Source organism: Nicotiana sylvestris, chromosome 5 (genome assembly GCF_000393655.2).
Source record: "Nicotiana sylvestris chromosome 5, ASM39365v2, whole genome shotgun sequence".
Lineage (NCBI taxonomy): Eukaryota > Viridiplantae > Streptophyta > Magnoliopsida > Solanales > Solanaceae > Nicotiana > Nicotiana sylvestris.
In genome coordinates, this window is record NC_091061.1 from 20,393,291 (window position 1) to 20,421,000 (window position 27,710).

General features: G+C 39.0%; 2 protein-coding genes across 2 annotated transcripts; both read right to left on the bottom strand.

Annotated features, from left to right (window-relative positions):
• Positions 1-20,821: 20,821 nt before the first annotated feature.
• Positions 20,822-21,316, bottom strand: LOC104212534 (uncharacterized). The gene has a single exon (XM_009761829.1). It carries the CDS (start codon positions 21,314-21,316, stop codon positions 20,822-20,824), a length of 495 nt encoding a protein of 164 aa, XP_009760131.1.
• Positions 21,317-21,325: 9 nt separating this feature from the next.
• LOC138868346 (uncharacterized) lies at positions 21,326-24,493 on the bottom strand. Its single transcript, XM_070145897.1, has 4 exons — positions 24,432-24,493; positions 23,810-24,016; positions 22,542-22,918; positions 21,326-22,089 (listed from the first exon to the last, which is right to left on the bottom strand). Exons 1-4 carry the CDS (start codon positions 24,491-24,493, stop codon positions 21,326-21,328), a joined length of 1,410 nt encoding a protein of 469 aa, XP_070001998.1.
• Between the last annotated feature and the right edge of the window lie 3,217 nt (positions 24,494-27,710).

Below are 27,710 nucleotides of genomic sequence, written 5' to 3' on the forward strand. Positions count from 1 at the left end.
AGAAAATCGTGGTGAAATTCTGAGCAGAATAGTGTTGTATTTATAGCCAAAGTTGGGCTGAAATCTAAAGAGGTGCAACTCTTCAGAATGAATGTTTCTGCAAAATGGCCACAAGATAAATGTCATTATATAAATGACTATTTACTCAACAATAAAGATGAAAAATTGAAGAGGGTAGTTAATTTTCTGTTACCAAAACAGAAAAACGAATTTAATATTAATATTCTGTTATTAAAACAAATATTTAATAACATTTCTATTAATATTTTACTATTAACAAATAAATGGCTATTTACTCAACAATCGATCATTTGACCAAATTCAAATCCGAATCCGAAGCCGAAGTCAAAGCCGAGCCGAGCGAGCGACGATAACGACGACGACGGCGCGAAGCTTGCCTTCTTCTCAACTCTTTAAGAGCTAGAAGAATAGCAATTGCTTATCTACCCATAAAAACCCTCTTCCTCTTCCAATATGGGACAATGTCCATTTACCAACGGGGGAAACTTAAAATTTCATTCAAAAATTTCATTTCCCTCCATTTTCCATTCACCATCTTTTAAGTATTTAATATATAAAGAGGGAAAATTTAAGAGGATAGTTAATTTTCTGTTACCAAAATAGAAAAACGGATTGGATTTAATATTAATATTTTATAATTAAATAAATATTTAACAACATTTCTGTTAATAATTTACTATTAACAAATAAATTTTGTCCAGAAAATTAATCAATCAATCGATCATTTGACCGAATCCGAAGCCGAAGTCGAAGTCGAAGCCGAAGCCGAAGTCGAAGCCGAAGCCGATCCGAGCGAGCGATGACGGCGACGACACGAGGCTTGCCTTCTTCTCAACTCTTTAAGAGCTAGAAGAAGAACAATTACTTATATACCTATTAAAAACCCCTTCCTCTTCCAATATGGGACGATGTCCATTTATCAAAGGGAGAAACTTAAAATTTCACTCAAAAGTTTCATTTCCCTTCATTTCTCATTCACCCTCTTTTAAGTATTTAATATATCAATTAAATACAAAAAAACCCAACAATCCCCCACATGAATGGGGAATGACTATATCACGGAAGTATGCATGAAAAAATATGTGATTCGCAAGTAAGGATTAATTACATTTGGATAAGTAGGTTTCCCTTTGAACTTTCCGTAGTGAACTTATGTCGGATATACTCGATCAATCGGTAGATTTGATATCTTTGAACAATCGAACTTTGGTGTATACCTAGACAACCACAAGTCGCACAACCAACTCTGACCATCTTTGGTTCTCATTGTTGTGTTCGTTCAGCCATGGACATTGTTTGGTTTCATAAGTGCGTAAAGAACTGGCCTTACAAAGTTCTCCTTGAAGCGGCTAACACTTCACACTTACATAGGTGATTCCTAAATGTGTCATCCCGTAGATACACTATTTGATATATCCCGTATCAAAATTAGAAATCATTAAAAAGCCTTAATGCTTTATCCTTGGTACTGAATATTGTCTCATCACGAGAATGACCAAAAGTTTAGTTGACAATGTTGAACCGTCATTAATGACTTTGTTTGATCTCCTTGAACCTAGATCTTGGGATCTCCAGTCTTCTAGGTAGAGTTATCGCCACTATGACTTATTCTCGGCCACAGTCCCATTCCCCTTGATGACTTCTCAACTACCTCTCTAGTTATGCCTTTTGTAAGTGGATCCGACATATTATCACTTGATTTTACATAGTCAATCGTGATAATTACTCTAGAGAGTAATTGTCTAGCGATTTTATGTCTTTGTCATATATGACGAGATTTACCGTTATACATAACGCTCCCAGCCCTTCCAATTGCCGCTTGACTATCGCAATGTATACATATTGGTGCCAACGATTTGGGCCAAAATGGAATATCTTCCAAGAAATTTCGGAGCCATTCAGCTTCTTCACCGACTTTATCTAAGGCTATAAATTCAGCCTCCATTGTAGAGCGGGCAATACAAGTTTGTTTGGACGACTTCCAAGATATCGCTCATCCACCAATAGTGAATACATATCCAGTTGTGGACTTGGAATTAGTTGATCTGGTGATCCAATTTGCATCACAGTATCCCTCAATGACCGCATGATATTTACTGTAGTGCAAAGCAAAGTCTTGGGTATGTACTAAATACCCCAAAACTCGTTTCATGGTCATCCAATGAGATTGACCTGGATTGCTCGTATATCGACTCAATTTACTTATAGCACAAGCTATATCTGGTCGTGTACAATTCATGATGTACATTAAGCAACCCAACACACGAGCATAATCCAATTGTGATATGCTTTGGCCTTTGTTGTTTGCTAATGCAAGATTCACGTCAATTGGAGTCTTTGCAACTTTAAAGCCCAAGTGCTTGAAGTTTTCAAATCCGAAGCCGAAGCCGAAGCCGAGCCCAGCCGAGCCCAGCGACGACGACGACGGTGTGAGGCTTGCCTTCTTCTTAACTCTTTAAGAGCTAGAAGAAGAGCAATTGCTTATATACCCATAAAAAAACCTCTTCCTCTTCCAATATGGGACAATGTCCATTTATCAAGGGAAAAAACTTAAAATTTCACTCAAAAATTTCATTTTCCTCCATTTTCCATTCACCCTCTTTTAAGTATTTAATATATCAACTAAATACATAAAAAAAAAACAACAAAAAATACTCCTTCCTTTTTAATTTATGTGGAGATATTTCTTTTTGTCCATTTAAAAAAAATGACAACTTTTTAAATTTAAAAATAATTTAATTTTAATTTCTTATTTTACCTTGAATAAGAAACTTTTAAAACCACATAAAAATTATTGAATGTTTAAAATTATAAATTTCAAAAGTCTTCTAACAACACAAATAATATGACATGTTTATGACTCGAAATTCAAAAGACTTCATTCTTTATAAATTACAAATCTGTTCAAACTTCGCTACGTAAATTGAAACGAATAGAGTATTAGCCAATAAGAAATAAAACAAATATATATTTTGCGAGCTCCCTTGGCTATGGCCTAATACTGGCATGTGAATAGTCAGAAAAATCCTCATAGTTCCAAAAGTTAAAATAATAGACAAAAGAATAAAGTTGTAGCCTTCCATTGTTTTCCTAACTACAAGAATAGTACGGTAAATATCAGCCAAAAAGGGATTTTTCACAAATAGCCCGCAATATTCATTCTTTATTTAATTTTTTAGTCATATACATAAATTATGTATTAATTATATATATATAATTATACACACGTGATACATAAATTATATATATATATTATACTTTCACAGTGTTTGATTCCCTTAGCTTTATTCCTTTCTGACATGTGATTGAACCAACAGTGTTAAACTAACATGCATACGTACGAGTATATGACTTAACCAGTTGGCAGCCCCTTACTTGCGGAATGAAATTAATATATATATATATAGTGAATGAATTTTGCACTATCTGTATAATTTAATTAGTTGTTGTAGCTAAAGTATCTGTCTTATTTTTAGCTTATTAATTTCATTTATTAGTGTATAAAAATTTGTTGTACAAGTCTAATCCAAAGATAGTTTTAAAATAGTTAGACGGATCTACGTACATATTATGAGTTCGGCTGAACCAAAAGCTAATTTCTGCCTTGACCCTGTAAGCAAAATTTGTCCTGACCTTATAAAAGTAAAAACGACTATGAGTTTAGAACCGATTAACTTAATATCCCAAATCCAACACTGTAGTGTGATATTGTTTGTGTTGGATGATTGGATCAAACTCGCACAATTTATCCAAAAAGCTTCATTTAAGAGTATTCATACACTTTAGAAATAATTTTTTTTTTCAACCACTAATATAGAACTTTATTTACACAAAAATAAATCCAAATTGTTTCATAGTGGTGACTATGAGATGCTTTGACAACTGTAATACATTGAAAATTTATCGGCAAATTGATGTCCTCGGCACTGACACTGTACCGTAGAGTCATAACTCAAAAATATTTTCAAAAAGAATTGTTCCCTTTAAGTTAAGTTCAAATACCAAACTCAAAAATATTTTCACAAGAATTGAAGACCTATATAATTATCTCCAAGAGTCTTTCCAAGTAAATCTTTCCAAATAGTGGATTTGAATCAAATCGAAAAGTTAAATGAACATGGCATGTGTTAGACCTATTTTAGATTTAATTCTTTTTTGACAAATGCGAATTCAGAATTTATACTTTATGAGTTTATCTTTTAATGTTTTTAATATCAATCCATTAAACTTTTAAAGTTATAAGTTTAAATCTACTAAATATATTATAGTTTACACCATAATATTTTTAACTTGAGTATAATTCACATGTTTTTTCGAATTTAAATATATAAAAAAAAAATTAAAAAAAAGGAGAAAAGAGAGGAAGCGGGGTGACTTGACTCCTTTAACGAGTTGGTAAACTTGACTCCGTTATTCAAGGCAATGGCAGACTTTACAGTACTGCCATTTGCCAAACTAACTCCCTGCCTTTGTCACCTTTCAAATATAGCGGCATTTGGTCATAAGAATTGTAAAATTCTAAAAAACAAAAGTTAAGGAAATTTTCAAGTGAAAATGATATTTAAAAAGTAAAGTTGTATTCGGATATGAATATAATTTTGGGTTATTTTTAAAGTTTTGTGAGTGATTGAGTGAAAATTTTGAAAAATATTTTTTGGAGTTTTTCAAATTTTCAAAAAATTCTAAAATATCTTCATATGAAAATTGAAAATTTTATGGTCAAACACTGATATAATTTCACTCTGAAATCCCTACTTAACTTCACCTTCCCATTCTCTAATTGAAATACATTAACATATGATAAATAATCTGTCACGATCCTGAACCCGGATCCGGTCGTAATGGCGTTTCTCGTGAAGACAAGGCCGGCCGACACATTCTCATTTCAATTTTTAAGCACTTAAGATAATAAGTATTAATCCTTAAACACGATAAAATTTCAAAATAAGCAGTGAACAGAACAATTTGCGGAATTAATACCAACACAGTCCGATATCGGGGTGTCACCAGTCATGAGCATCTATCAATATACTACAAGTCTGAAGAGTCCACAAAGCTATTACAGAATCACTAACAAAAGAAAGGAAATGAGATAAAGGGGGAGAAGCACGGGGTTGCGAACGCTGAGCAGCTACCTCGTGAACTCCGAAATCTGCTGGGAGATCTCAACCCCGCAAGCAGGATCAGCAGCACCTCAATCTGTACACGGGGTGCAGGGAGTAAAATGAGTACTCCAACTTAGTGAGTAATAATCATAAATAAAGACCGAGAAATAAGAAATCATGTAAGGCACATCACAGGCTATAAGGAAGCGATAAAAGCCAGGAAAAAAAGTCGTGAAATAGTGAAATTATGCAAAGTCACTTTAGTTAGTTTAAGCTTCTTAAAATCCCTTTTTAAATAGTTAAGCAAGTAAAAGACAGGCAACTAGAAAAGGTAAACACATAAAGAAATTCCCCTCTGGCACAATACCAATAGAATCAGCCCCTTGAGCAATATATGGAACAATAACTAGCCCTCGGGTTCTATCTCATATCACAATGGGTACCCGCGCTCACTGGGGGTGTGCAGACTCCTGGAAGGGCTCCTTACGGACCAAGCGCAATATCAAGTCATCTCGTGCCATCATCACTAGGCTCTTGGCCTCATATCAACAAGCCACCTCGTGGCGTACAAATATCAGGCCCTCGGCCTTATAATCATAATCAGTGTTTCCTCACAACATAGGCCCTCGGCCTTACTCAGTCAGAATCTCACAAGCCACTCGGACAATAGTAAAAAAATATGTTGCTCAGCCCAAAATATCATTTAGAATATCATTTTAAGTATTAAAGCAGAGTAGACATGGCTGAGTTATGAAAACTGTAGAATATAACATGACTGAGTACAAGTATAAAGTCAAAACAGTGAGAAAATATCAGTAAAAATCTCCTAAGGGTTCACATAGTTGGCACGAGGCCCAAATATGACATTCAGCCCAAAACATGATGATAGCAAATAGTTTTCAGTCAAATACGCGGTAGAATAGTCATTCGGGACGGACTAAGTCACAATCTCCAATAGTGCACGACCCCACGCTCGTTATCTAGCGTGTACGTCACCTCAATATAGCACAACGATGTGCAATCCTGGTTTTCATACTCTCAGGACAACATTTACAATCATTACTCACCTCAAACCAGTACAAACTCTAGCCCGCGACGCCTTTGCCCCTCGAATTAGCCTCCGCTGGCGTCGAATCTAACCAAAATCAGAATGACGACGTCAAAATATGCTAAAGGAATGAAGCCTAAGTGAAAATAATCAATTTACAACATAAATCCCGAAATTACCAAAACCCGACCCCCGGGCTCCCATCTCGGAATTCGATAAAATTTACGTCAGTAGATTCCCTATCTCCCCACAAGTTCATATATATCAAAAGTACCAAAATGCGACTACAAATGGTCCCTCAAATCCTCAAGTTTAGGTCTCAAATACTAAGCCCTAGTTTTTCCAATTTTAACCTTTAAATTCCCTTAATTACAGCTCTAATCCGTGAAATAAAACCATAGGAACAAGTTTTAGGTCCAAAATTCTTACTTCAATGAAGTCCCCTTGAAATCCTTCCTCAAATCGCCCAAAAAGCTCCAAAAACCGACTTAGCAATGGTGGAATAGCTCAAAAATCACGAAGGAAATAATTTATACCTTCTGGCCCAGGGATTTTGCATCTGCGGACAAAATCCCGCTTTTGCGGTACCACTTTTGCGGTCCTTGAACCGTTTCTGCAGTTTTCACTTAAACCACTCAGACTCCGTATATGCGATGCCGAACCTGGTGCAGGTGTGGTTCTTCTACCGCTTCTGCGGTTCTTGCCAACTTCACCATCTTTTGCTTCTACGACTCTTTTCCGCATCTGCGGGGGTCGCACCTGCGACCTCCCAACCACAAATGCGATTATGATAGTAGAATTCCAACTTCAACTGCCATTCAAACTTCCACTATTTCCGTCAACCATCCGAAATTACCTCAAGGCCCCCGGGACCTCAACTAAAAGTACAAACATATCATACACCACTACTCAAACTTGTACCAATCTTCAAAATACCCTCTAACGACATCGAATCAACCAAAACACATCGGATTCAAGCCTAAGTTTCCAAATCTTAAGAATTATGCTTTTGATCAAAAACCCAACCAAACCACGTCCTAATGACCTAAAATTTTGTACACACATTCCCAATGACACAACAGAACTATTGCAACTCCCGAAATTCCATTCCGACCCATAAATGAAAACCTCACCTATCAACTAGAAAACGCCAAAAATCCAATTTCGTCAATTCAAGCCAAAATCTACTCTGGACCTCCAAAACACATTCTAATCACGCTCCTAAGTCCCAAATTACCTCCCGAAGCTATCTGAACCCTAGGAACTCACATCCAAGCCCTCTAACACATAAGTCAATATCCGATTGACTTTTCCAACTTAAGCTTCCTCAAAAGAAACTAAGTGTCTTAAACCTTACCAAATCCTTTTCGAACCCAAGCCAACCAACCCGATCACATATAGAACTTATAGATAAAGCAATAAGAACCAAAAGTGGGGAAAATAGAGCAGTAACTCATGAGACGACTAGTCGGGTCGTCACATCATCCCCCTCTTAAACAAATGTTTCTCCTCAAATGAGTCAAGAAATATACCTGAAGCCTCAAACATGTCAGGATATCTGCTCTGCATCTCCCGCTTGATCTCCCAGGTAGCCTCCTATACGGGTCGACCTCTCCACTGCACTTTCACTAAAGCTATATCCTTTGATCTTAACTTTCGAACCTGAACTCCAAAATAGCTGCTGGCTCCACATCATAGGTCAAATCACCATCCAACTGAGTCGTGCTGAAATCCAGAACATGAGACGGATCCTCAATATACTTCTGAAGCATAAAAACATGAAATACCAGAAGCACACTCGACAAGTTGGGTGGAAAAGCAAGCTCATAAGCCACCTCCCCAATCCTCCGAAGCACCTCAAAAGGCCCAATGAACCAGGGACTCAACTTATCTTTCTTCCCAAATCTCATAACACCCTTCATGGGTGAAACCTTTAACAGAACCTTCTCACCAACCATGTAGGACACATTCCGAACCTTCATATCAGTATAACTCATTTGCCTCGACTGCACTGTACGAAGCCTCTCCTGAATTACCTTCACCTTTTCTAAAGCATCCTGCACCAAGTCTGCCCCAATAGCCTAGCCTTACTCGGCTCGAACCAACCAACTGGAGATCTACACTGCCTCCCATACAAAGCCTCATATGGAACCATCTGAATACTCGACTGGTAGTTGTTGTTATAAGCAAACTCTGCAAGCGGTAGAAACGGATCCCATGAACTTCCGAAATCAATGACACAAGCACGCAACATGTACTCCAATATCTGAATGGTGCGCTCGAACTGCCCATCTATCTGAGGGTGAAAAGCTGTGCTCAACTTAACCTTAGTACCCAACTCTCGCTACACCGACCTCCAAAACTGTGAAGTAAAGTGAATTCCCCTATCTGAGATGATGGAATCTAGGACACCATGCAAACGAACAATATCCCAGATATAGATCTCTGCCAACCGCTCTGAAGAATAGGTAGTACACACGGGAATGAAGTGCACGGACTTGATCAGCCGATCCACAATCACCCAAATAGATTCGATCTTCTTCAAAGTCTGTGGGAGCCCAACTACAAAGTCCATGGTGATCTGCTCCCACTTCAACTCTGGAATATCCATCCGCTGAAGCAAGCCACCTGGTCTCTGATGCTCATATTTCACCTGCTGACAATTGAGACACCGAGCTACAAATCCCACAATGTCCTTCTTCATTCTCCTCCACCAATAATGTTGTCTCAGATCCTGATACATCTTCGCGGCACCCGGATGAATGGAATACCGCGAGCTATGGGCCTCCTCCAGAATCAACTCCCGAAGCCCATCTACATTGGGCACACATACTGCATCATCTACACCCTATCATCACCAATAGTTACATCTCTGGCATCATCGTGCTGAACCCTGTCCTTAAGGACAAGCAAATTCGGATCATCATACTAGCACTCTCTGATACGATCATATAAGGAAGACTGAGAAATTACACAAGTCAATACCCGACTGGGCTCCGAAATATCCAACCTCACGAACTGATTGGCCAAGGCCTGAACATCAACCGCAAGAGCTCTCTCCCCAACTGGAATATATGTCAAGCTCCCCATACTCGCCGCCTTTCGGCTCAAAGCATCGACCACCACATTGGCCTTTCCCGGATGGTACAATATAGTGATATCATAATCCTTTAGCAACTCCAACCATCTTCGCTGCCTCAAATTAATATCCTTCTACTTGAACAAGTGTTGTAGGCTACGATGATCAGTAAACACCTCACAAGACACACCATACAGATAATGCCTCCAAATCTTCAACGTTTGAACTATGGCAGCCAACTCCAAACCATGAATGGGGTAGTTCTTCTCATGGGGCTTCAACTGACGAGAAGCATAAGCAATAACTCTACCCTACTACATCAATACATAACCAATACCAACTCTCGAAGCATCGCAATACACAGTATATGAACCTGAAGTTGATGGCAAAACTAAAACTGGAGCTGTGGTCAAGGCTTTCTTGAGCTTCTGAAAGCTCTCGTCACACTCATCCGACCATACAATTAGAGCACCCTTATGAGTCAACTTGGTCAAGAGCGATGTGATAGATGAGAATCTCAGAACAAACCAGCGATAATAGACTACCAAACCAAGAAAGCTGCAAATCTCTATAGCTGAGGACGGTCTGGGCCAACTCTAAACCGCCTCTATCTTCTTCGGATCAACCCGGATACCCTCGCTGGACACCACGTGCCCCAAGAAAGCCACTGAACTAAACCAAAACTCACACTTGGAGAACTTTGCATAAAGCTTCTCCTCCCTCAATCTCTACAACACAACTATCAAATGATCCGCGTGCTACTCCTGACTATGCGAATACACCAGAATATCATCAATGAAGATTATGACAAACGAGTCCAGATAAGGCCGGAACACGTTGTTCATCAAATTCATGATCGTTGTTGGGGTATTGGTCAGCCCAAAAGACATCACCAAGAACTCATAATGACTATATCAGGTCCTGAAAGCCGTCTTAAGAATATCCGAGTCCCTGATCTTCAACTGGTGATAACCTGAACGGAGATCAATCTTGGAGAACACTCTCGCTCCCTGAAGCTGGTCGAATAAATCATCAATACAAGGCAAATGATACTTGTTCTTAACTGTTACCTTGTTCAATTGCCTATAATCAATGCGCATCCTCATAGTGTCATGCTTCTTCTTCACAAATAGAACCGGCACACCCCAAGGCGACACACTAGGCCGAATGAACCCCTTATTAAGGAGTTCCTGAAGTTGCTCCTTTAATTCTTTCAACTTCGCTGGTGCCATACAATACAACGGAATATAGATGGGCTGGGTGCCCGACACCAAGTCAATACCAAAGTCAATATCCATGTCCGGTGGCATGCTTGACAGGTTTGCAGGAAACACATCGAGAAAATCCCTCACAACTAGAACAGAATCAATACGGGGAGTCTCTGCATCGACATCCCTAAAAAAGGATAGATATGAAAGACAACCCTTCCCAACCATACGTTGGGCCTTCAAGAATAAGATCACTCTACTAGGAACATAATCAGTCACACCTCGCTACTCAATCCGTGGCACACCCGGTATAGCCAATGTGACTGTTTTAGCATGACAGTCTAGAATAGCACGGCACGGAGATAGCCAATCCATGCCCAAAATGACACCGAAATCCACCATACACAATAATAAAAGATCCACTCGGGTCTCCAAACCCACAATAGTCACCACACATGACCAGTATACACGGTCTACAACAACAGTATCGCCCACCGGGGTAGATACATGAACAGGTGAAGCAAGAGACTCACGAGGCGTATCCAAATAATGAGCAAAGTATGATGACACATAAGAAAAGGTGTAACTGGGATCAAATAATACATAGGCATCTCTGTGGAAAACTAAAACAATACTTGTAATGACAACATCAGAAGCAATAGCATCGGGTATAGCTGGAAGTGCATAGAAACGGACCTGACCGCCACTTGATCGACCTCCCCCTCTAGGGAGACCCCTAGCTGACTGACCTCTACCCCTAGCTGGTTGGGGTGGTGGTGGTGAAGTAACTTGTGCTGAAGTCGATGGCTGACTCATCTGCTGAGATGAACCCGTAAGACGGCGAGGACAGTGCCTCCACATATGACCCATCTCTCCACACTCATAGCAACTCCCAGGTGCTGGAAAAGGGGACTGAAGGGAACCCCTCGCACCGGAGTGACTAGTAGATGCACCTGGCATAGAAGAGCCCTAAACCGAGGGAGCAAAAAATGAACTCTAAGCGTGAAGGGCACTAAGTGATGACTGGCCCTAATAAGAACTGTGATAACCATGACCCGATGGCGCCCCACGATAACCTGGGCGAGCTAGCTGAGCATGCCTGAATGGATGGCCTCTACCGTGATGAAATTTACCTCTCGAAGGAGCACCACTATAACTACCAGATCCTCGAGGCCTCTTGGCCTCCCTCTCCTCTCGCTCCTGGCGACGAACAGACTGAATCTTACGATCAATGTCCATAACCTCCTCGAAAGTAGCACCAGTCACCCTCTCCCTGGTCATGAGAATATAGAGCTGATAAGTGAGGCCATCAACAAACCTTCTAATCCTCTCTCTATCTGTCGGAACCAACCAAATAGCATGACGAGCTAACTCGAAAAACCTCATCTCATACTGCGTCACAGTCATCTCTCCCTGATGCAACCACTCAAATTGACTGCGTAGCTCCTTTCTGCGAGCCTGCGGCACATATTTCTCCATAAAGAGAAGGGAGAACTCCTGCTAGGTAAGGGGTGCTGCACCAACAGGCCTACGCCTCTCAAAAGCCTCCCACCAAGTGAAGGCAGCCCCAGAAAATTGATAAGTAGTGAAAGCGACCCCACTGGTCTCCAGAATACCTATTGTATGAAGCATCCTCTAACACTTATCCAAGAAACTCTGGGCATCATCACCCTCTGCACCACTGAAGGTCGGAGGCTGAAGTCTACCAAACCTCTCCAACCTACGCTGCTCGTCCTCTGGCATGGCAGGAACTGCATAGTCCTAAGCAGCTGCAAACGACTGGGTTGGATGTGCCCCCAGTGTCTGAAGTCCCTGCACGACCGGCTCAGGTGTGCGAGCAGCGGGAGTCTGAGTGCCTCCCCCAGTCTGAGAAGTAGCTACGGCTGTCGTAACTGAGACTGCCTGAGCTAGGCCAGCGCAAACTGACGAAATTTGAGCCAAGGCCTCCTGAAGACCCGGAATCACAATAGGCAGAGCTGGTGCCTGAGCTGGTGCTGCTGGAGCATCCACAACTGGGACCTGATCCTGAACTGGGGCGACTGGTGGATCTGCAGGTGTTGCCCTAGCTGTTGTGCGGGCCACACCCATGCCCCTACTGCAATCACGACCGTGCCCTCGGCCTCTAGTGGCCATAGCTGGTGGTACTGGCGGTCGTCCATCCTAATCGGTAGCGCGTGTCCTCACCATCTGTGAGAGAATAGAATAACAGAAGTTTAGTACTCGGATCAACAAATTCACACGACAAGAATTTCAAGAATATGAAGTTTTCCGAAAGGTTCTGCAGCCTCTCGAGGATAAATACAAACGTATCCGTACCAATCCGCGAGACTCTATTAAACCTTCTCATGACTCGTGAGACCTATGTAACCTAGGCTTTGACACGACCCTGAACCCGGACCCGGTCATGATGGCGCATCTCATGAAGACAAGGCCAGTAGACACATTCCTATTTCAATTTTTAAGCAATTACGATAATAAGTATTAAGCCTTAAACACGATAAAATCCCAAAATAAGTAGTTAACAGTACAATTTGCGAAATTAACACCAACACAACCCGATACCAGCGTGTTACCAGCCAAGAGCATCTATCAATATACTACAAGTCTGAAAAGTCTACAAAGCTATTACAGAATCACTAAAAAAAGAAACGAATGAGATAAAGGGGGAGAAGCACGGAGCTGCGAACGCCGAGAAGCTACCTCGTGAACTCTGAAATCTGCCGGGAGCTCTCAACCCTCGAAAGAAGGATCAGCAGCGCCTGAATCTACACATGGGGTGCAGGGAGTAAAGTGAGTACTCCAACTTAGTGAGTAATAATCATAAATAAAGACTGAGAAATAATAAATCATGTAAGGCACATCACATGCTATAAGGAAGCAGTAAAAGCCAGGAAAAAAAAGGTCGTGAAACAGTGAAATTATGCAATGTCACTTTAGTTCAGTTTAACCTTCTTAAAATCCCTTTTTAAACAGTTAAGCAAGTAAAGACAGACAACTAGAAAAGGTAAACACATAAAGAAACGTCCCTCGGGCATAATACCAACAGAATCAGCCCTCGGGCAACACATGGAATAATAACCAGCCCCTCGGGCTCTATCTCAAATCACAATGGGTACCCGCGCTCACTGGGGGTTTGCAGACTCCTAGAGGGTGGCCCTTACGGCCCAAGCGCAATTTCAATCCATCTCGTGGCATCATCACTAGGATCTCGGCCTCATATCAACAAGCCACCTCGTGGCGTACAAATCTCAAGCCCTCGGCCTCATAATCATAATCAGTGTTTCCTCACAACATAGGCCTTTGGCCTTACTCAGTCAAAATCTCACAAGCCACTCGGGCAACAGTAAAAAAATATGGTGCTTAGCCCAAAATATCATTTAAAATATCATTTTAAGTGTTAAAGTATAGTAGACATGGCCGAGTTATGAAAACAGTAGAATATAACATGACTGAGTACAAGTATAAAGTCAAAGCAGTGAGAAAATATCAGTAAAAATCCCCTAAGGGTTCAAATAGTTGCCACGAGGCCCAATTATGGCATTCAGCCCAAAACATGATGAAAGCAAATAGTTTTCAGTCAAATACGCGATAAAATAGTCATTCGGGACGGACTAAGTCACACTCCTCAATAGTGCACGACCTCACGCTCGTCATCTAGCGTGTGAGTCACCTCAATATAGCACAATAATGTACAATCCGAGGTTTCACACCCTCAGAACAACATTTACAATCATTACTCACCTCAAACCGCTGCAAACTCTAGCCCGCGACACCTTTGCAACTCGAATCGGCCTCCACTCGCGTCGAATCTATCCAAAATCAGAATCACGACGTCAAAATATGCTAAGGGAACGAAGCCCAAGTGAAAATAATTAATTTACAACATAAATCCCAATTACCAAAACCCGACCCCCGAGCTCCCGTCTCGAAATTCGATAAAATTTACATTAATAAATTCCTTATCTCCCTACGAGTTCATACATAACAAAAGTACCAAAATCCGACCACAAATGACCCCTCAAATCCCCAAGTCTAGGTCTCCAATACCAACCCCTAGTTTTTCCAATTTTAACCCTTAGATTTCATTAATTACAATTCTAATCCGTGAAATAATACCATATTAACGAGTTTTAGGTCCAAAATTCTTACCTAAATGAAGTCCCCTGAAATCCTTCCTCAAATCGCCTAAAAAGCTCCAAAAACCGACTTAGCAATGGTAGAGTTGATCAAAATCACGAAGGAAATAATTTATACCTTCTGGCCCAGAGATTTCCAATTTGCGGCCAAAATCCCGCTTCTGTGGTACCGCTTTTGCGGTTCTTGAGCCGCTTCTGCGATTTTCACTTAAACCACTCAGACTCCGCATCTGCGATGTGGTTCTTCTACCACTTCTGCGGTTCCTGCCAACTTCACTATCTTCCACTTCTGCGACTTTTTTCTGCATCTACGGGGGTCGCACCTGCGGCCTCCCAACCACATATGCGGTTATACAGTAGAATTCCAACTCCAACTCCCATTCAAACTTCCATTCTTTTCGTCAACAATCCGAAATCACCCCGAGGCCCCCGGGACCTCAACCAAAAATACAAACATATTATACACCACTACTCAAACTTGTACCAATCTTCAAAACACCCCCAAATGACATCGAATCAACTAAAACACATCGGATTTAAGCCTAATTTTTTAAAATCTTCTGAATTACGCTTTTGATAAAAAAACTCAACCAAAGAACGTCCGAATCACCTGAAATTTTGCACTCACATCCCAAATGACACAATGGAACTACTGCAACTCCCGTAACTCCATTCCGACCCCTAAATCAAAATCTCACCTATCAACCAGAAAACGCCAAAAATCCAATTTCGCCAATTCAAGCCAAAATCTATTCCGGACCTCCAAAACACATTCTGATCACGCTCATAAGTCCCAAATCACCTCCCGAAGCTATCCGAACCATCAGAACTCATATCCAAGCGCTCTAACACATAAGTCAACATTTGGTTGACTTTTCCAACTTAAGCTTCCTCAAAAGAGACTAAGTGTCTCAAACCTTACCAAATCCTTTCCGAACCCGAACCAACTAACCCGATCACATATAGAACCGATAGACAAAGCAATAAGAAACAGAAAGGGGGAAAACAGAGCGGTAACCCACGAGACGACTGGCCGAGTCGTCACACAATCACTATTAAAAAAGTAGAAATTTAGCTACAAACTTCGTTACTAGTCTGTAGTTAATCGTTGGAAACTAACATATTTTTTTTTGATAATCTGTTGCTAAGTAGAATTACTGATGGATTTTGTTGTCTAGCTATAGAATTCGCCTGTCACTAATTTCTATTTTTTGAGTAATGAATTACTCATAGTCATCTGTATAAGATGACTCCCCCCCTCCCCCCCCACTGGTAGTCAACTATTGGAGTAATTTCAAACTAACAACACTTAATTTCTGCTAAGTTTATGACACAACGATCTATATAGAATTATAATTTTGTTGATGTATTCTTAGGGGCTGCTTGGAAAGCCACTAGGTAATTGGAACTGGTGTAATTACTAGGGTAGTAATTATACAGTCTAATAATTACACAGTTGTGTAATTACGACGACCTGTTTGTTTGTCATAGTGTAATTACAGTGTAATTACAAGTATACTGTTTGGTTGCACAAGTGTAATTACGTAATTAGATTAAATTTTAAATAAAATAATTATCAAAACTTTAAAGTTAATATAATAATATATGCCTATAAAGTTTTATAAGTATAAATGATATTATATTTGGTATTTAAGATGTATATTTTTTCGTGTATATACATTAATTAGCAATCATATATTTATAACTAATATTATAAAAATAATTTATATATATATATATATATATATATATTTCAAATTAATAACATTTACTTTTGATACTTACAAAAACTAAAAATATACGTCTTGTATGAACATCATGGAATTCATGTATGATAAAATAAATTAATATTTATTAATATAATATCATAGCATTATTCAAATGTTTGACTAAACTAATCTATCAATTCTAACTAAAAATGAATAACATGAAATGTGAGCCAATACTACTAAAACAAGCAAATTGGAACCATGAATATTACAATTTCAAAATTCAAAAAAATAATTATTTAACATATGTCAAATTCCAACATAATAATAGTAAGTTCCACTATAACTTAAGATTAGGAAACATAATAAGTTTATAACCATATTCAACAACGAAAATCCACGTTAATTGCATCACTCATTATATGCCAAGTTTGTTAATGACTCATTTTTTTAATATTAGGAGGTGTAGTTTCAAAAATAGAATAATAAAGTTATATAAAATATAAGCAGTTACATCGAATCACAAGAAGTAAAGGTAGAGAAATAAAAGATAAATAATGTACAAGGAAAAATATATTTTAAAATTTCAAAAGAAATTAAAAAGTAAAAATAAAAATAATTGAAATAAAAATTTATAAGGAAAATAAATTAAAATAAAAACAAACAAAAAAAAAAGAAACTAAAAAAAAACCTTGTAATTACACAGTGTAATTACCATCAATTCTCACCTCCCCTTAAGAATTGGAGAGTGTAATTACACTCCTCTAATTATACCCAATTACATGCTGACCAAGTAATTACTTGGCCAAACAAACATGGCCAAACTGTGTAATTACATCCAATTACACCCAAATCCATTTTCAAGACGACTTTCCAAACAAGCTCTTATTGAGAATTAGAAAGGAGGTAGATTTTCCTCCTAACAGGAAAACATATACACATTAATTGCAATATTGGTATTTTTTTTGAGAAGTGAGCATTTTCAAAGGGCTTAACCGTATATTTCGTCTTTATTTTTTCCTCAATTACAAAAATTGTTTTTATCTTTGACTTACTGTATCTGATGAGGCAAAACATATGATTATAAATAGGTCATTTGCAACGAAAAATCACGAATAATAATAGTAAATATGCATTTTATTAAATAATACCTCACTGATAAATGAAATCTGTATTCAAATTTATTGGCTACTACTCTCTTTGTCATGACGTAATTATTCCGAAAATTTTTACACAATTTTATATTAAATAATTTAACTTTTAACTTTTTTTAGGTCTTAATGACATGATTTTACAGTCACATAATATCATGATATGCCTAAAATCACAAGGTCGAAAATATTTTTTTCTTAAATTTTGTCTTCAATCAAATAGGTTCACATAAAATAAAAAGCAAAATATAAAATTGGTCACTCGACGAAACTTATATATATATAGATAGATAGATAGATATATATATATATTCCTGTAGGCATATAAATTTTAAATTCATAAAAGAATTTGGACTATATTTTAAATTCAAGATATATTGGTCCGATAAATACTACGGGCTAATATAATTGAATTAATTATATAAGTCTAATATATATGGATTAATTATATAAGTCTAATATATATGGATTAAATAAATAAGTCTTAATTCATTGGGCTAGCTAATTGGGCTAAAGTGATGAGCCCAATTCATTAGGCCCAAGATGTCATCTTCCTAGAGCCCCAATTTGGTGCCACGTGTAAAATGACGTGGCACACCAAGTCAAACGGAAGAGCCAATGGGATCATGCCACGTGTCAAAATGACAAGGTATGCCAAGTCACACTAAAAGGCCAATGAAATCGCGCCACGTGTGCAAGTGACATGTTCTGGCCAATCAAATGCGGCCATGTCACTTCAATTTGATTGGTCGGAAAGAGTTTGTTCTTATCACAACTCTTCCCTGCCACAACTATAAATAGGAGTCTTCATAACCTAGAAAATGGACCAGAAGTTATAACAAGAAGCAAGAAAGAGCTCGTGGATCAAACGTTGAAAATTTCTCCACAAGTTTCAAGCTTCAAGCAATCAAGTTCAAGCTCAAGAACGAAGAACAAACAATTTCAAGCTCAAGAACGAAGACCAAATCAAGTTTAAGTCCCAGCAATCAAGCTCAAGCTCAAGAACAAGATTATCGTTCGTGGCAACAAACATAGATTCAAGATCAAGCTCAAAGGCCCTTGAATTTATTTACCATTGGAAAGAAGAATCAGAGGATTCATAGAGATTGTAACACTCAAATACTCGAAATAAAATACTGCGATTGTTGCGATATTTTTCGGTCTTGATTTTATTTTTTTAACGCAAATTTATTGTCTACAAATTCTGGCACACCCAGTGGGACCAAGCTTGTAGCAATGCCTTCGAAAGTATCAAAACCTACTTGATGAAGCCTCCAGTTTTAGCAGCTCCTATACCTGGAAAGCCACTGATACTATACATTGCAGCGCAGAAAAGGTTTGTTGGAGCACTGTTGGCCCAAGAAAATAGTGAGGGGAAAGAAAACTCTCTTTACTACTTGAGCAGGATGATGACACCTAACAAGTTGAATTATTCACCAATTGAAAAGTTGTGTTTGGCGCTAGTCTTCTCAATTCAAAAATTGAAGCACTACTTTCAAGCTTATGTTGCTTAATTGAAGATTTTTACCTCTTCTATTGTCATGCTATCTTTCATAACTGCTTGTCTTTATTGGAAATCATTATTATTTCTCATGCAATTATTTAGTCTTAATTGAGGTTATGATTATCTTCCCGCTGCTCATCCTTAATTGAAATTGTTGTATATTTTTCATAATTTGCCCAATCTTAAAAGAAGTTTAGGTATCCTATATTTAGTTGATATTTTCTTATTTGAAATTATTTGATTCGTGTTAGCTTCCTTGTTGTTGAACTACATATTGTGGGATCGTTGCTTCATATTATTTTCTCCCTTGTTGAGCTTTTCTTATTACGCTTAGTATTCTGTATTGTGGTTATTCCTTGTGAGCTAGTTTAAATGTATCCTTATGATCGAAAGTTCTCGAGTTGATTTACTTGTCATGCTCTTGTATATATTGTCATTGTTGATGTGTTACTTGTCGTGGTGGTGCACGAGGTTTCTGCCGTGCGGTTGTTGATATTGTGATGCACAAGATTTCTGCCGTGTTGTTGTTGATATTGTGATGCACGAGGTTTCTGCCGTACAGTTATTATTATGGGGTTGCACGAGGTTTCTGCCGTGCTATTGCTACTATTGACATATTGCACATGTGGCATGACAAGGAGGTGTGTATATATATATATATATACTTATATGTGGGTTGCGCATGTGGAGAGACAAGGTGAGAACATTATGATGCATATGTGGCGAAACAAGGCGGGCACTTATTATGTTATTATTTGCACACGTGGCGAGACAAGGTAGGCTATGTCAGGGAATGATTGTGATGATTTATGATGGCCTGGGGGCATTCTTGTTGTTTGATATTGTGTTGTGGTACCCTTACATGTATGAGTTCTATCTCGTGGAAGTTGTGATAAAATATCTTATGTGCGTTCTTTTCCTTATGCTTATTAGCTGGTAGGAACTATGTTAAAGCATTTGCACAAGCATACACGTAGTTGAACACTCCCATTGGATATGAAGTTCTATTGATATTTTTCTGAGTATAGATGTACACCCTCATCTACTTGTCATATATGTGAGAGTAGATCTAGTTAGTAAGTGAGTTACCAACGTGACCATGAGTTGTGACGGGAGCACAGGATGCCAAGTGTTAAGGTTTAGGTATTGGGACCCGTGAGCTGTAAGTTTTTCGAGGTTCGGTATTTCGTGGAATCTGTTGGCTAAGACTTAATGTGAACACTGTTGTGGGTTCTGAGTTATTGCTTACCTTTACTATATTTGTGATTTAGGTTTTGGGTTTGTGATTTCGCTCGCTTTTCTATGTCATTATTATGGTATTTCTGTTGTTACTTGCTATTTTTCTTCCCTTACTGTGATTGTTGTATTGTTGGCCATAGTGTATAGTCTTTATATGTATACATCATATTCCGTTATTCCTATGCTTATATTTGTACAGTTTATTAGACTGGTAGGTGTTTTGACTGTTCCTTGTTACTACTTCACCAAGGTTAGTCTTGATACTTACTAGCACCGCTGCGGTGTGCTCATGCTACTCTTCTGCACATTTTTATTGTGCAGATCCAGGTGTCGATTATTAGTAGCTGTGCAGATCATTGCTGAGGAGACTCAAGGTAAACTTGTTGCTGCGTTCGCAGGCTTCGAAGTCACCTTCTTACTTGTATTCAACTGTTTTCACTGTTTTCCAGACAGTTTATATAGAAGTGATTTATCTTTGTAGACCTTATGACTTGTACTACTGGGTTTTGGGAATATGCTCATTATATAAAGGATTCATTCCAGAAAAATTTTAAGATTTTATTTATTATTGTTGTTCTTCTGTAAATATTAGGCTTACCTAGTCCTTAAGACTAGGTGCCGTCACAAAATCCAACGGAGGGAAAATTGGGTCTTGACATTAATCTCCTTGTTACCCTGGATAATAGACCCGAGATACTTAAAACTCGCTCTCTTGGGGATAACTTGACCATCAAGCTTAATCTCGATGTCTGCATCGTGGGTCTTACTGAATTTGCACTCTAAGTATTCTGTCTTGGTCCTACTTAGTTTGAACCCTTTAGACTCCAAGGTCTGTCTCCAAACCTCCAATCCCATCACCACAGGGAAATTCTTCGAGTCTCCACCCACAGTCCTCACCCGAGTCTTAGCATCATTGTACATATCCTTAATCACCCTAATGTATGCTACCGGGACACCGCTAACCTCCAAACACCTCCACAGGTCCTCCCTCGAAACTTTATTGCATGACTTTTCAAGGTTAATAAACACCATATGCAAATCCATCTTCCTCTCCCTGTACTGCTCCACTAATCTCCTTACCAGATGAATTGCTTTCGTAGTCGAAAGCCCCGGCATGACTCCAAACTAATTCTCGAAAATAGACACGCACCTCCTTACCCTGGCCTCCACCACCCTCTCCCAAACTTTCATAGTGTGACTCAATAACTTGCCCCTATAATTATTGCAATTTTGGATATCACCCTTGTTCTTGTAAAGCGGAACCATCGTACTCCACCTCCATTCTTCGGGCATCTTTTTTGTCTTAAAAATAATATTAAAGAACCCATTGAGCCACTCCAAACCTTCCTGCCCCGCGCTCTTCCAGGATTCCACCAGAATTTTGTCTGGCCCCGTTGCTCTGCCCCTGTACATCTTACGCATCGCCCCTTCCACCTCCTCTACCATAATATTCCCATAGTACCCAACATCCCGTCGACTCTCCAAGTGCTCCAACTCACCCATCACAATGTGTCTATCCCCCTCCTCATTCAACAGTTTCTGGAAGTATGTCTGCCACATTCTCCTAATGAGTGCCTCGTCCATCAACACTTTGCCATCCTCATCCTTGATGCACTTGACTTGGTCTAAGTCATGGGTTTTCCTCTCCCTCACCTTGGCCAACCGGGACAACCTCTTGTCCCCGCCTTTCCCCTCAAGCTCCTCGTACAAACGAGCAAACGATGTGTTCTTAGCCGTCGTAAATGCTAACTTTGCCTCTTTCTTCTCCTTTATGTAACACTCCCGATAAGTCCTTTTTTCCTCCTCGTTTGTACTCTCTACTAGCTTCAAATAAGCAACTTTCTTAGCTTCCACTTTACCTTGAACCTCTCCATTACACCACCAGTCGCCTTTATGACCCCCCAGGAGAACCCTTCATTACCCCTAAGACCTCTCCAGCAGCTACCCTAATACAATCCGCAGTCATGGACCACATACTAGATACGTCCCCCATACTCTTTCAGGCCCTCGTAGCCAACAACTTCTCCCCTAATTCCTAATCTTTGTCCTTGGTTAAGTCACCCCATTTGATCTTAGGTTGCCTGCACCCCGCCCTCTTCTTCCTACTCCTCTTGATCTCCAGGTCCATAACTAGGAGCCTATGTAGGGTCGTAAGGTGCTTACTCGGGATGACCTTGCAGTCAGTGCACAAACCTTTATCGCATTTCCTATAGAGAAGACAATCAATCTGAGTCTTGCCCATTAACTTTCAAAAAGTGACCAGGTGCTCTTCCCCTATTCGGGGAACTCGAGTTAGCTATAACCAACTCAAAAGCTCTAGAAAACTCCAACAGTGAATTACCTCCCTCATTCCTATCCCCAAAACCGTACCCGCCATGCACATCATCATAACTCCCAGCACTAGCCCCAATATGACCATTGAAATCTCCACCAATGAATAACTTCTCTATGTGCGGGATACTACGCACCATCTCGTCCAAATCATCCCAAAATTGCTTCTTGACCTCCTGGTTCAAACCTACCTGAGGAGCATATGCACTAATCACGTTTACAGTAAACCCACCAACTACCAGCTTAATCCTCATCAACCTGTCATTTACCCTCCTAACCTCAATCATGAGCTCCCTGTCTACTAAAATACCTACCCCATTCTTATCCCCAGCGCTCCCTAGAGGCGAAACAGTATTAAAATAATTTGAATTAAGATAACAAAATTTCCTAATACGATTGCATATGATCATTAACCGAATTAAGCATGATAACACGATAACAAAAGATAAATTTCTTTTTTTTATTTTAGTTCAAATTTAAAAACTTTACCTATAAATTCAAAATTATCCTTTAATATATATATATTAACGAAATAAAGTTATCATATATAATTGGCATTGTGGTTAAAGTGGCAAGCTAGTAACTGTTAATAGAATATGGTAACATTGTCAAATATTGAATAAAGTTACCATATTCTATTGACAATTACTAGCTTACCACTTTAATCACAATGCCAATTATATATGATAATTTTATTTTGTTAATGTGTGTGTATATATATATATATATTGAGTCTGACTCATAGTGATTATTTATCAAAGAATGACTCTGGTTATCAAATGATTGAACAACCAGGAGCAATTTACTTACGATACTTAATTGAAATTCATAAAAAGCATCTAATGAATTCTAAGTTCAATCCATCCTGTTTAGCATAAAGACAAATATTCCTTGCTCATTATCAGACAATCACTTATTCACAAACTTCGTGTGGGGAAAATCGTTTTCATGGAAAACCCTTTTCGCTCCGCTTAGCCTTATCCACCCTCTAGGGGTATTTTAGTAATAGGTTCTATAGGAACTGGACAATCCTATTTGGTCAAATACCTAGCGACAAACTCCTATGTTCCTTTCATTACGGTATTTCTGGACAAGTTCCTGGATAAGAAGCCTAAAAGTTTTCTTCTTGATGAGATCGATATTGATGATAGTACCTTGAGATGGAGCTGGAACTGCTAACTAGGATGGATGAGGATGAGCTAGGCTTTCAACAGCATAAGGCACATTCGTGAAGTGTAGCTTGACAGCAATAAGGAATCAGTCTCCCCTATCACCAACCTGTACCTTCTTTTAATGCACCATTTAAGGCCAAAAAGCATGGCCTTTGCTTCTGCCCAGTTGTTGGTTCCAGCACCCAAGGGAATGGAGTAAGCCATAATAAGAGTACCCATACTATTTCTGACAATACCACCACCTCCACAAATACCATCTTTACAGCTACCATCACTATTAAGCTTGACAAAAAGCAGTGGTGGCTTGATCCACCTAACCAAAGCCACAGATTTCTAAGTCATTTAAGCATCACACAGATAACAAATACTCTTCCAGCTCTCACCTACTCTAACCTTGACAAACTGAGAATGCAGCAGGTGAGATAAGGAGTATGTGATCAATGCCTTGGATCTATTGAGTGATGGTTTTTCAGAACCATATTTATTGCTGCACCTGGACCTCCACAGCTCCCAGCAAACCAAAGAAGGCATGACCTTAGTAATATATGAAGCCACAGGATTAAGGACCTTGTGGTTCCACCAATTAAGAAGTAGCATTCAACAATTGATATTCCCAAACCAGTTAAGCAAAAACACCAGAGCAAAAGAGATGCTCAATAGATTCTAAGCTTGAGTTCACAGTAGAGTCAACACAGCAATAACATTTAGGGGAAAGAGAATGACCAAACCTGGACACTCTCTCATCAGTTGGGAGTTTATCATGGACTGCTCTCCAGGTAAGAAATGCCATTTTAAAAGGCACATCCCCATGCCATATCTTTGAATCTAAAAAGGACACCTCTTTTTTCTGTCTAAGCATATTCTAGGCTGAAGCAAGAGAGAATTTACCTGATGCAGTTGGAGACCAAATTGCCAAATCATCTTCATCTGGACTGAGAGTAAGCTGCATAGAGGAGATGATGTTCTTCACAAAGTCTGGAGGTTGAGTGTGCAGACAATCCTAGTGCCATTGATTGTCCTTAAACACTTCATTGACCCTGATCTTGTCTTGCCTGGAATCATCTGCTAAAAAGTTGTGCAAGGGGCTCAACCCGCCTCTGGATGATAAGCCAAAGTGAGAGCCGACAATAAGCTAATGGATGCCATCTCTGCTGGATAATTAATTCCCCCTTTCAATCACGGAAAGCACGGTCAAAAAGATGTAAAGAAATCGGTGAGCACTTGTCTTACCTAGTAGGGCAGCCGACCAAGGCTCAGACCCTTATGAATCGACCGTCCGGGCCTGTCAAGTTAGGCCTTCGTAAAAAAGTCCACAGGGCGTTAAGCTCGGTGAGGTGGGTTCGAAAGATAGAGAGTTGATGAAGAGGCTTTTATAAGAAAAAAGGCATGGTTCTTTCAATTCTGCATCCGGGGAAAGCAGCTTCCGCTAAAACCATATCTGCTACTCTGATATTAGCTATTTGAGTAAAATCATAGGATTGAAAGCCGATTGCTACTTTCTTGCCTTGGGGCATCACATTCTGGATAACGTAAGAAAAAGTCTTTCTCTACTGTCTTCAGTCTGGTTTGCTTTAGAAGTAAGCAAGCAAAGACACGTGGTAGCTAAGCGAGAGTGGTTGCGGTGATGAATAATCTTTTTATTAGACCAAACAAACAGAGGAACCACTATTCCTCACTGCGGTATTTACTCTTGAAATACAAGGTAAGCCAACCAGTAGAAAGAAAGTATAAGCAAGGAATTCTATTCTTGTACTAGTCAACGATATCCCTTATTTTTACAGTTTAAATAATACCGAATCTCCTACGACTTCGTCCTCCCCTTTTGCTCATAAGTAATCTCTTCCCAATCAATTCATTGAGATGATCCGAATCATCAAGGGCATCCCTAAAAAATAAAAAAATCACTCTTTTAGAGCTATGACTTACTTAGTTTAATCCTGCTAGAAGAGCAGTGAGTGACCTACATTGAGTAGGAATTGTCACACCTCCTTTTTGCGCGCCCTGCCCCGAAGGGTTAGATGCGCGGGTGGAGTTTTTCCAATTTAAGTGACAATATTCGAAATGGGATTATTTATTTAATTCAGAGTCGCCACTTGGGAAAGGTTTGGTTTTTGGTGTCCCAAGTCACCGGTTTATCTTGAATCCCAAATCGAGGAAATTTTCGACTTTTCCAAGTGAAGTCTGCGAACCAGAAATTCTAAGTAAGGAATTCTGTTGACCCGAGGGAAGGTGTTAGGCACCCTCGAATCCCGTGGTTCTAGCACGGTCGCTTAAATTGTTATAATGGCTAAATATCTGATTTAAATACATGTTATGACTTACGTGCTTTTATTAAGTTTAAACCGCTTTTATTATTATCATTTATTTTATAGAATTGCAACATCGTGAAAATGCGTCTCGAACCACGTCACAATCAATGCGCCCGTAGTTGTTAACACATTTTGACTTTGTTGAGATTCGGATTTGGGTCACATCAATGTGCACCCGAATTTAAGAATGCGATTTAATTAAACCGCGCCAACAGAGTCTAACGCGTTATTATCTTTGTATAAGGCCACGAAATTTATTAAATGGCCTATCTTGAATTCTGAATAATTATCATGGTTATTTATTGAGGGCCCCGCAATTTTGCATCTTTATTTGGCGAGGCTCATCTCTATTTTAGAAAAGGATATCCTAAAATGGCTACATTTCTAATGCATTTGTCTTTAAAACTAGAATAAAAAGTACATGCTAATTCAATTATAGGCTTTTGCCTAATCCGGATTTTGTCAGTTTCTGATTAACTACTTATAAAGTAAAAACGCCATGCCTTGCGAGGACGTTTCAGTCGAACAAAAGACTACATACGAGATTGATGAAATGCAATACCTAATCCGAACATTTCTTGAGTTGAACTAAACTGAACTTATTTGGACTAGATTAAAGGATAACTAGCAAAGTAAAGTACTTTAGTTTGGCAAGGAATCATGTACGAGCTAAACGAAATACAACACTTAATCCGAGCACTTCTCGAGTTTAACTTAACTAAACTTATGTGGACTAGTCTTAACTAAACAAAAACTAAATGAAACAAGAACAGTATTGTACAGAGTCGAAATATACATGCCCCTACTGACAAACAACTACAGAATTAAAATACAACAGGGTAAACTCAGTCAAATATCAATACATACTTTCGAACTGTTGAATCATAAGCTAAATCAACTTTCACAGGCCTGTTAATGTATTATGAATACTACGACAAATACTTGAACTTCTTCAACCTCTTTTCATTTCATGCTTTCCAACTATTTTAATTACATCAATATGGGACTTGAAATGTGTACCTGGAAATGCTGAAAATGCAAAGGAGAAGAAGAAGAAGATGTGGAAATCAGCAGCAGAAAGAAGCAGGACTAGTAGTAGCAGCAGGACAGGGCAGCAACAACAGTGAGCAGAATAGCAACAACAAACAGAACAGCATAAAAGAAAAGGATTCTGATGCGAGGTGGAACTAGAGTTGAAGGAAAATGACAGCCAAACGAAATAGCACACAGTGTGATAGCAACAATGCTTCAGACAATCCAATTCCGGAATATACCAAATGCCACAAAACACTAACAATAATCTCGATGGGATTTTAGAAGAAGCAACACTGCTTAATGTATTGACAATAGATGAAGTTCAGACAAACAAGACCAAATTTCTGATTTCCTAATCTGTTTTTCCTCTTTCTTGCTCCCTTTCTATTTCTGTCAACTCTCTCTTTTCTTTCTATCTTCACAGTGTGTGTGTGTTTCTTCTCTAATCCCTGTGTCCTAATCTCAGATCCCTCCTTTCCCAATTCTGTATATCTCCCCCTTTTATAAGTCCCTATCCTACTCTTTTTTAAACAGCCTGTTTTCAGAAATCCAGTACCCTTCCCATGTGCCTTCTATTTTCAATTCCAAACTTTAGCTAATTAAATATTAAACCCCATCAACATTCCCTGGCAGATTTTACTTTTAAAAGGTTTAAACACTTCT

Bases quoted from the DNA above. Each gene is read 5' to 3' on its own strand.
- LOC138868346 (XM_070145897.1), bottom strand. From the start codon at position 24,493: ATGGCATTTCTTACCTGGAGAGCAGTCCATGATAAACTCCCAACTGAT. The intron at 24,017-24,431 runs GTTTGGTCATTC...GGCTTTGGTTAG, and splicing joins ACTGATGAGAGAGTGTCCAG to GTGGATCAAGCCACCACTGC. The intron at 22,090-22,541 runs GTAATTCACTGT...GGGGTCATAAAG, and splicing joins TGGGGATAGGAATGAGGGAG to GCGACTGGTGGTGTAATGGA.
- LOC104212534 (XM_009761829.1), bottom strand. From the start codon at position 21,316: ATGCCGGGGCTTTCGACTACGAAAGCAATTCATCTGGTAAGGAGATTA.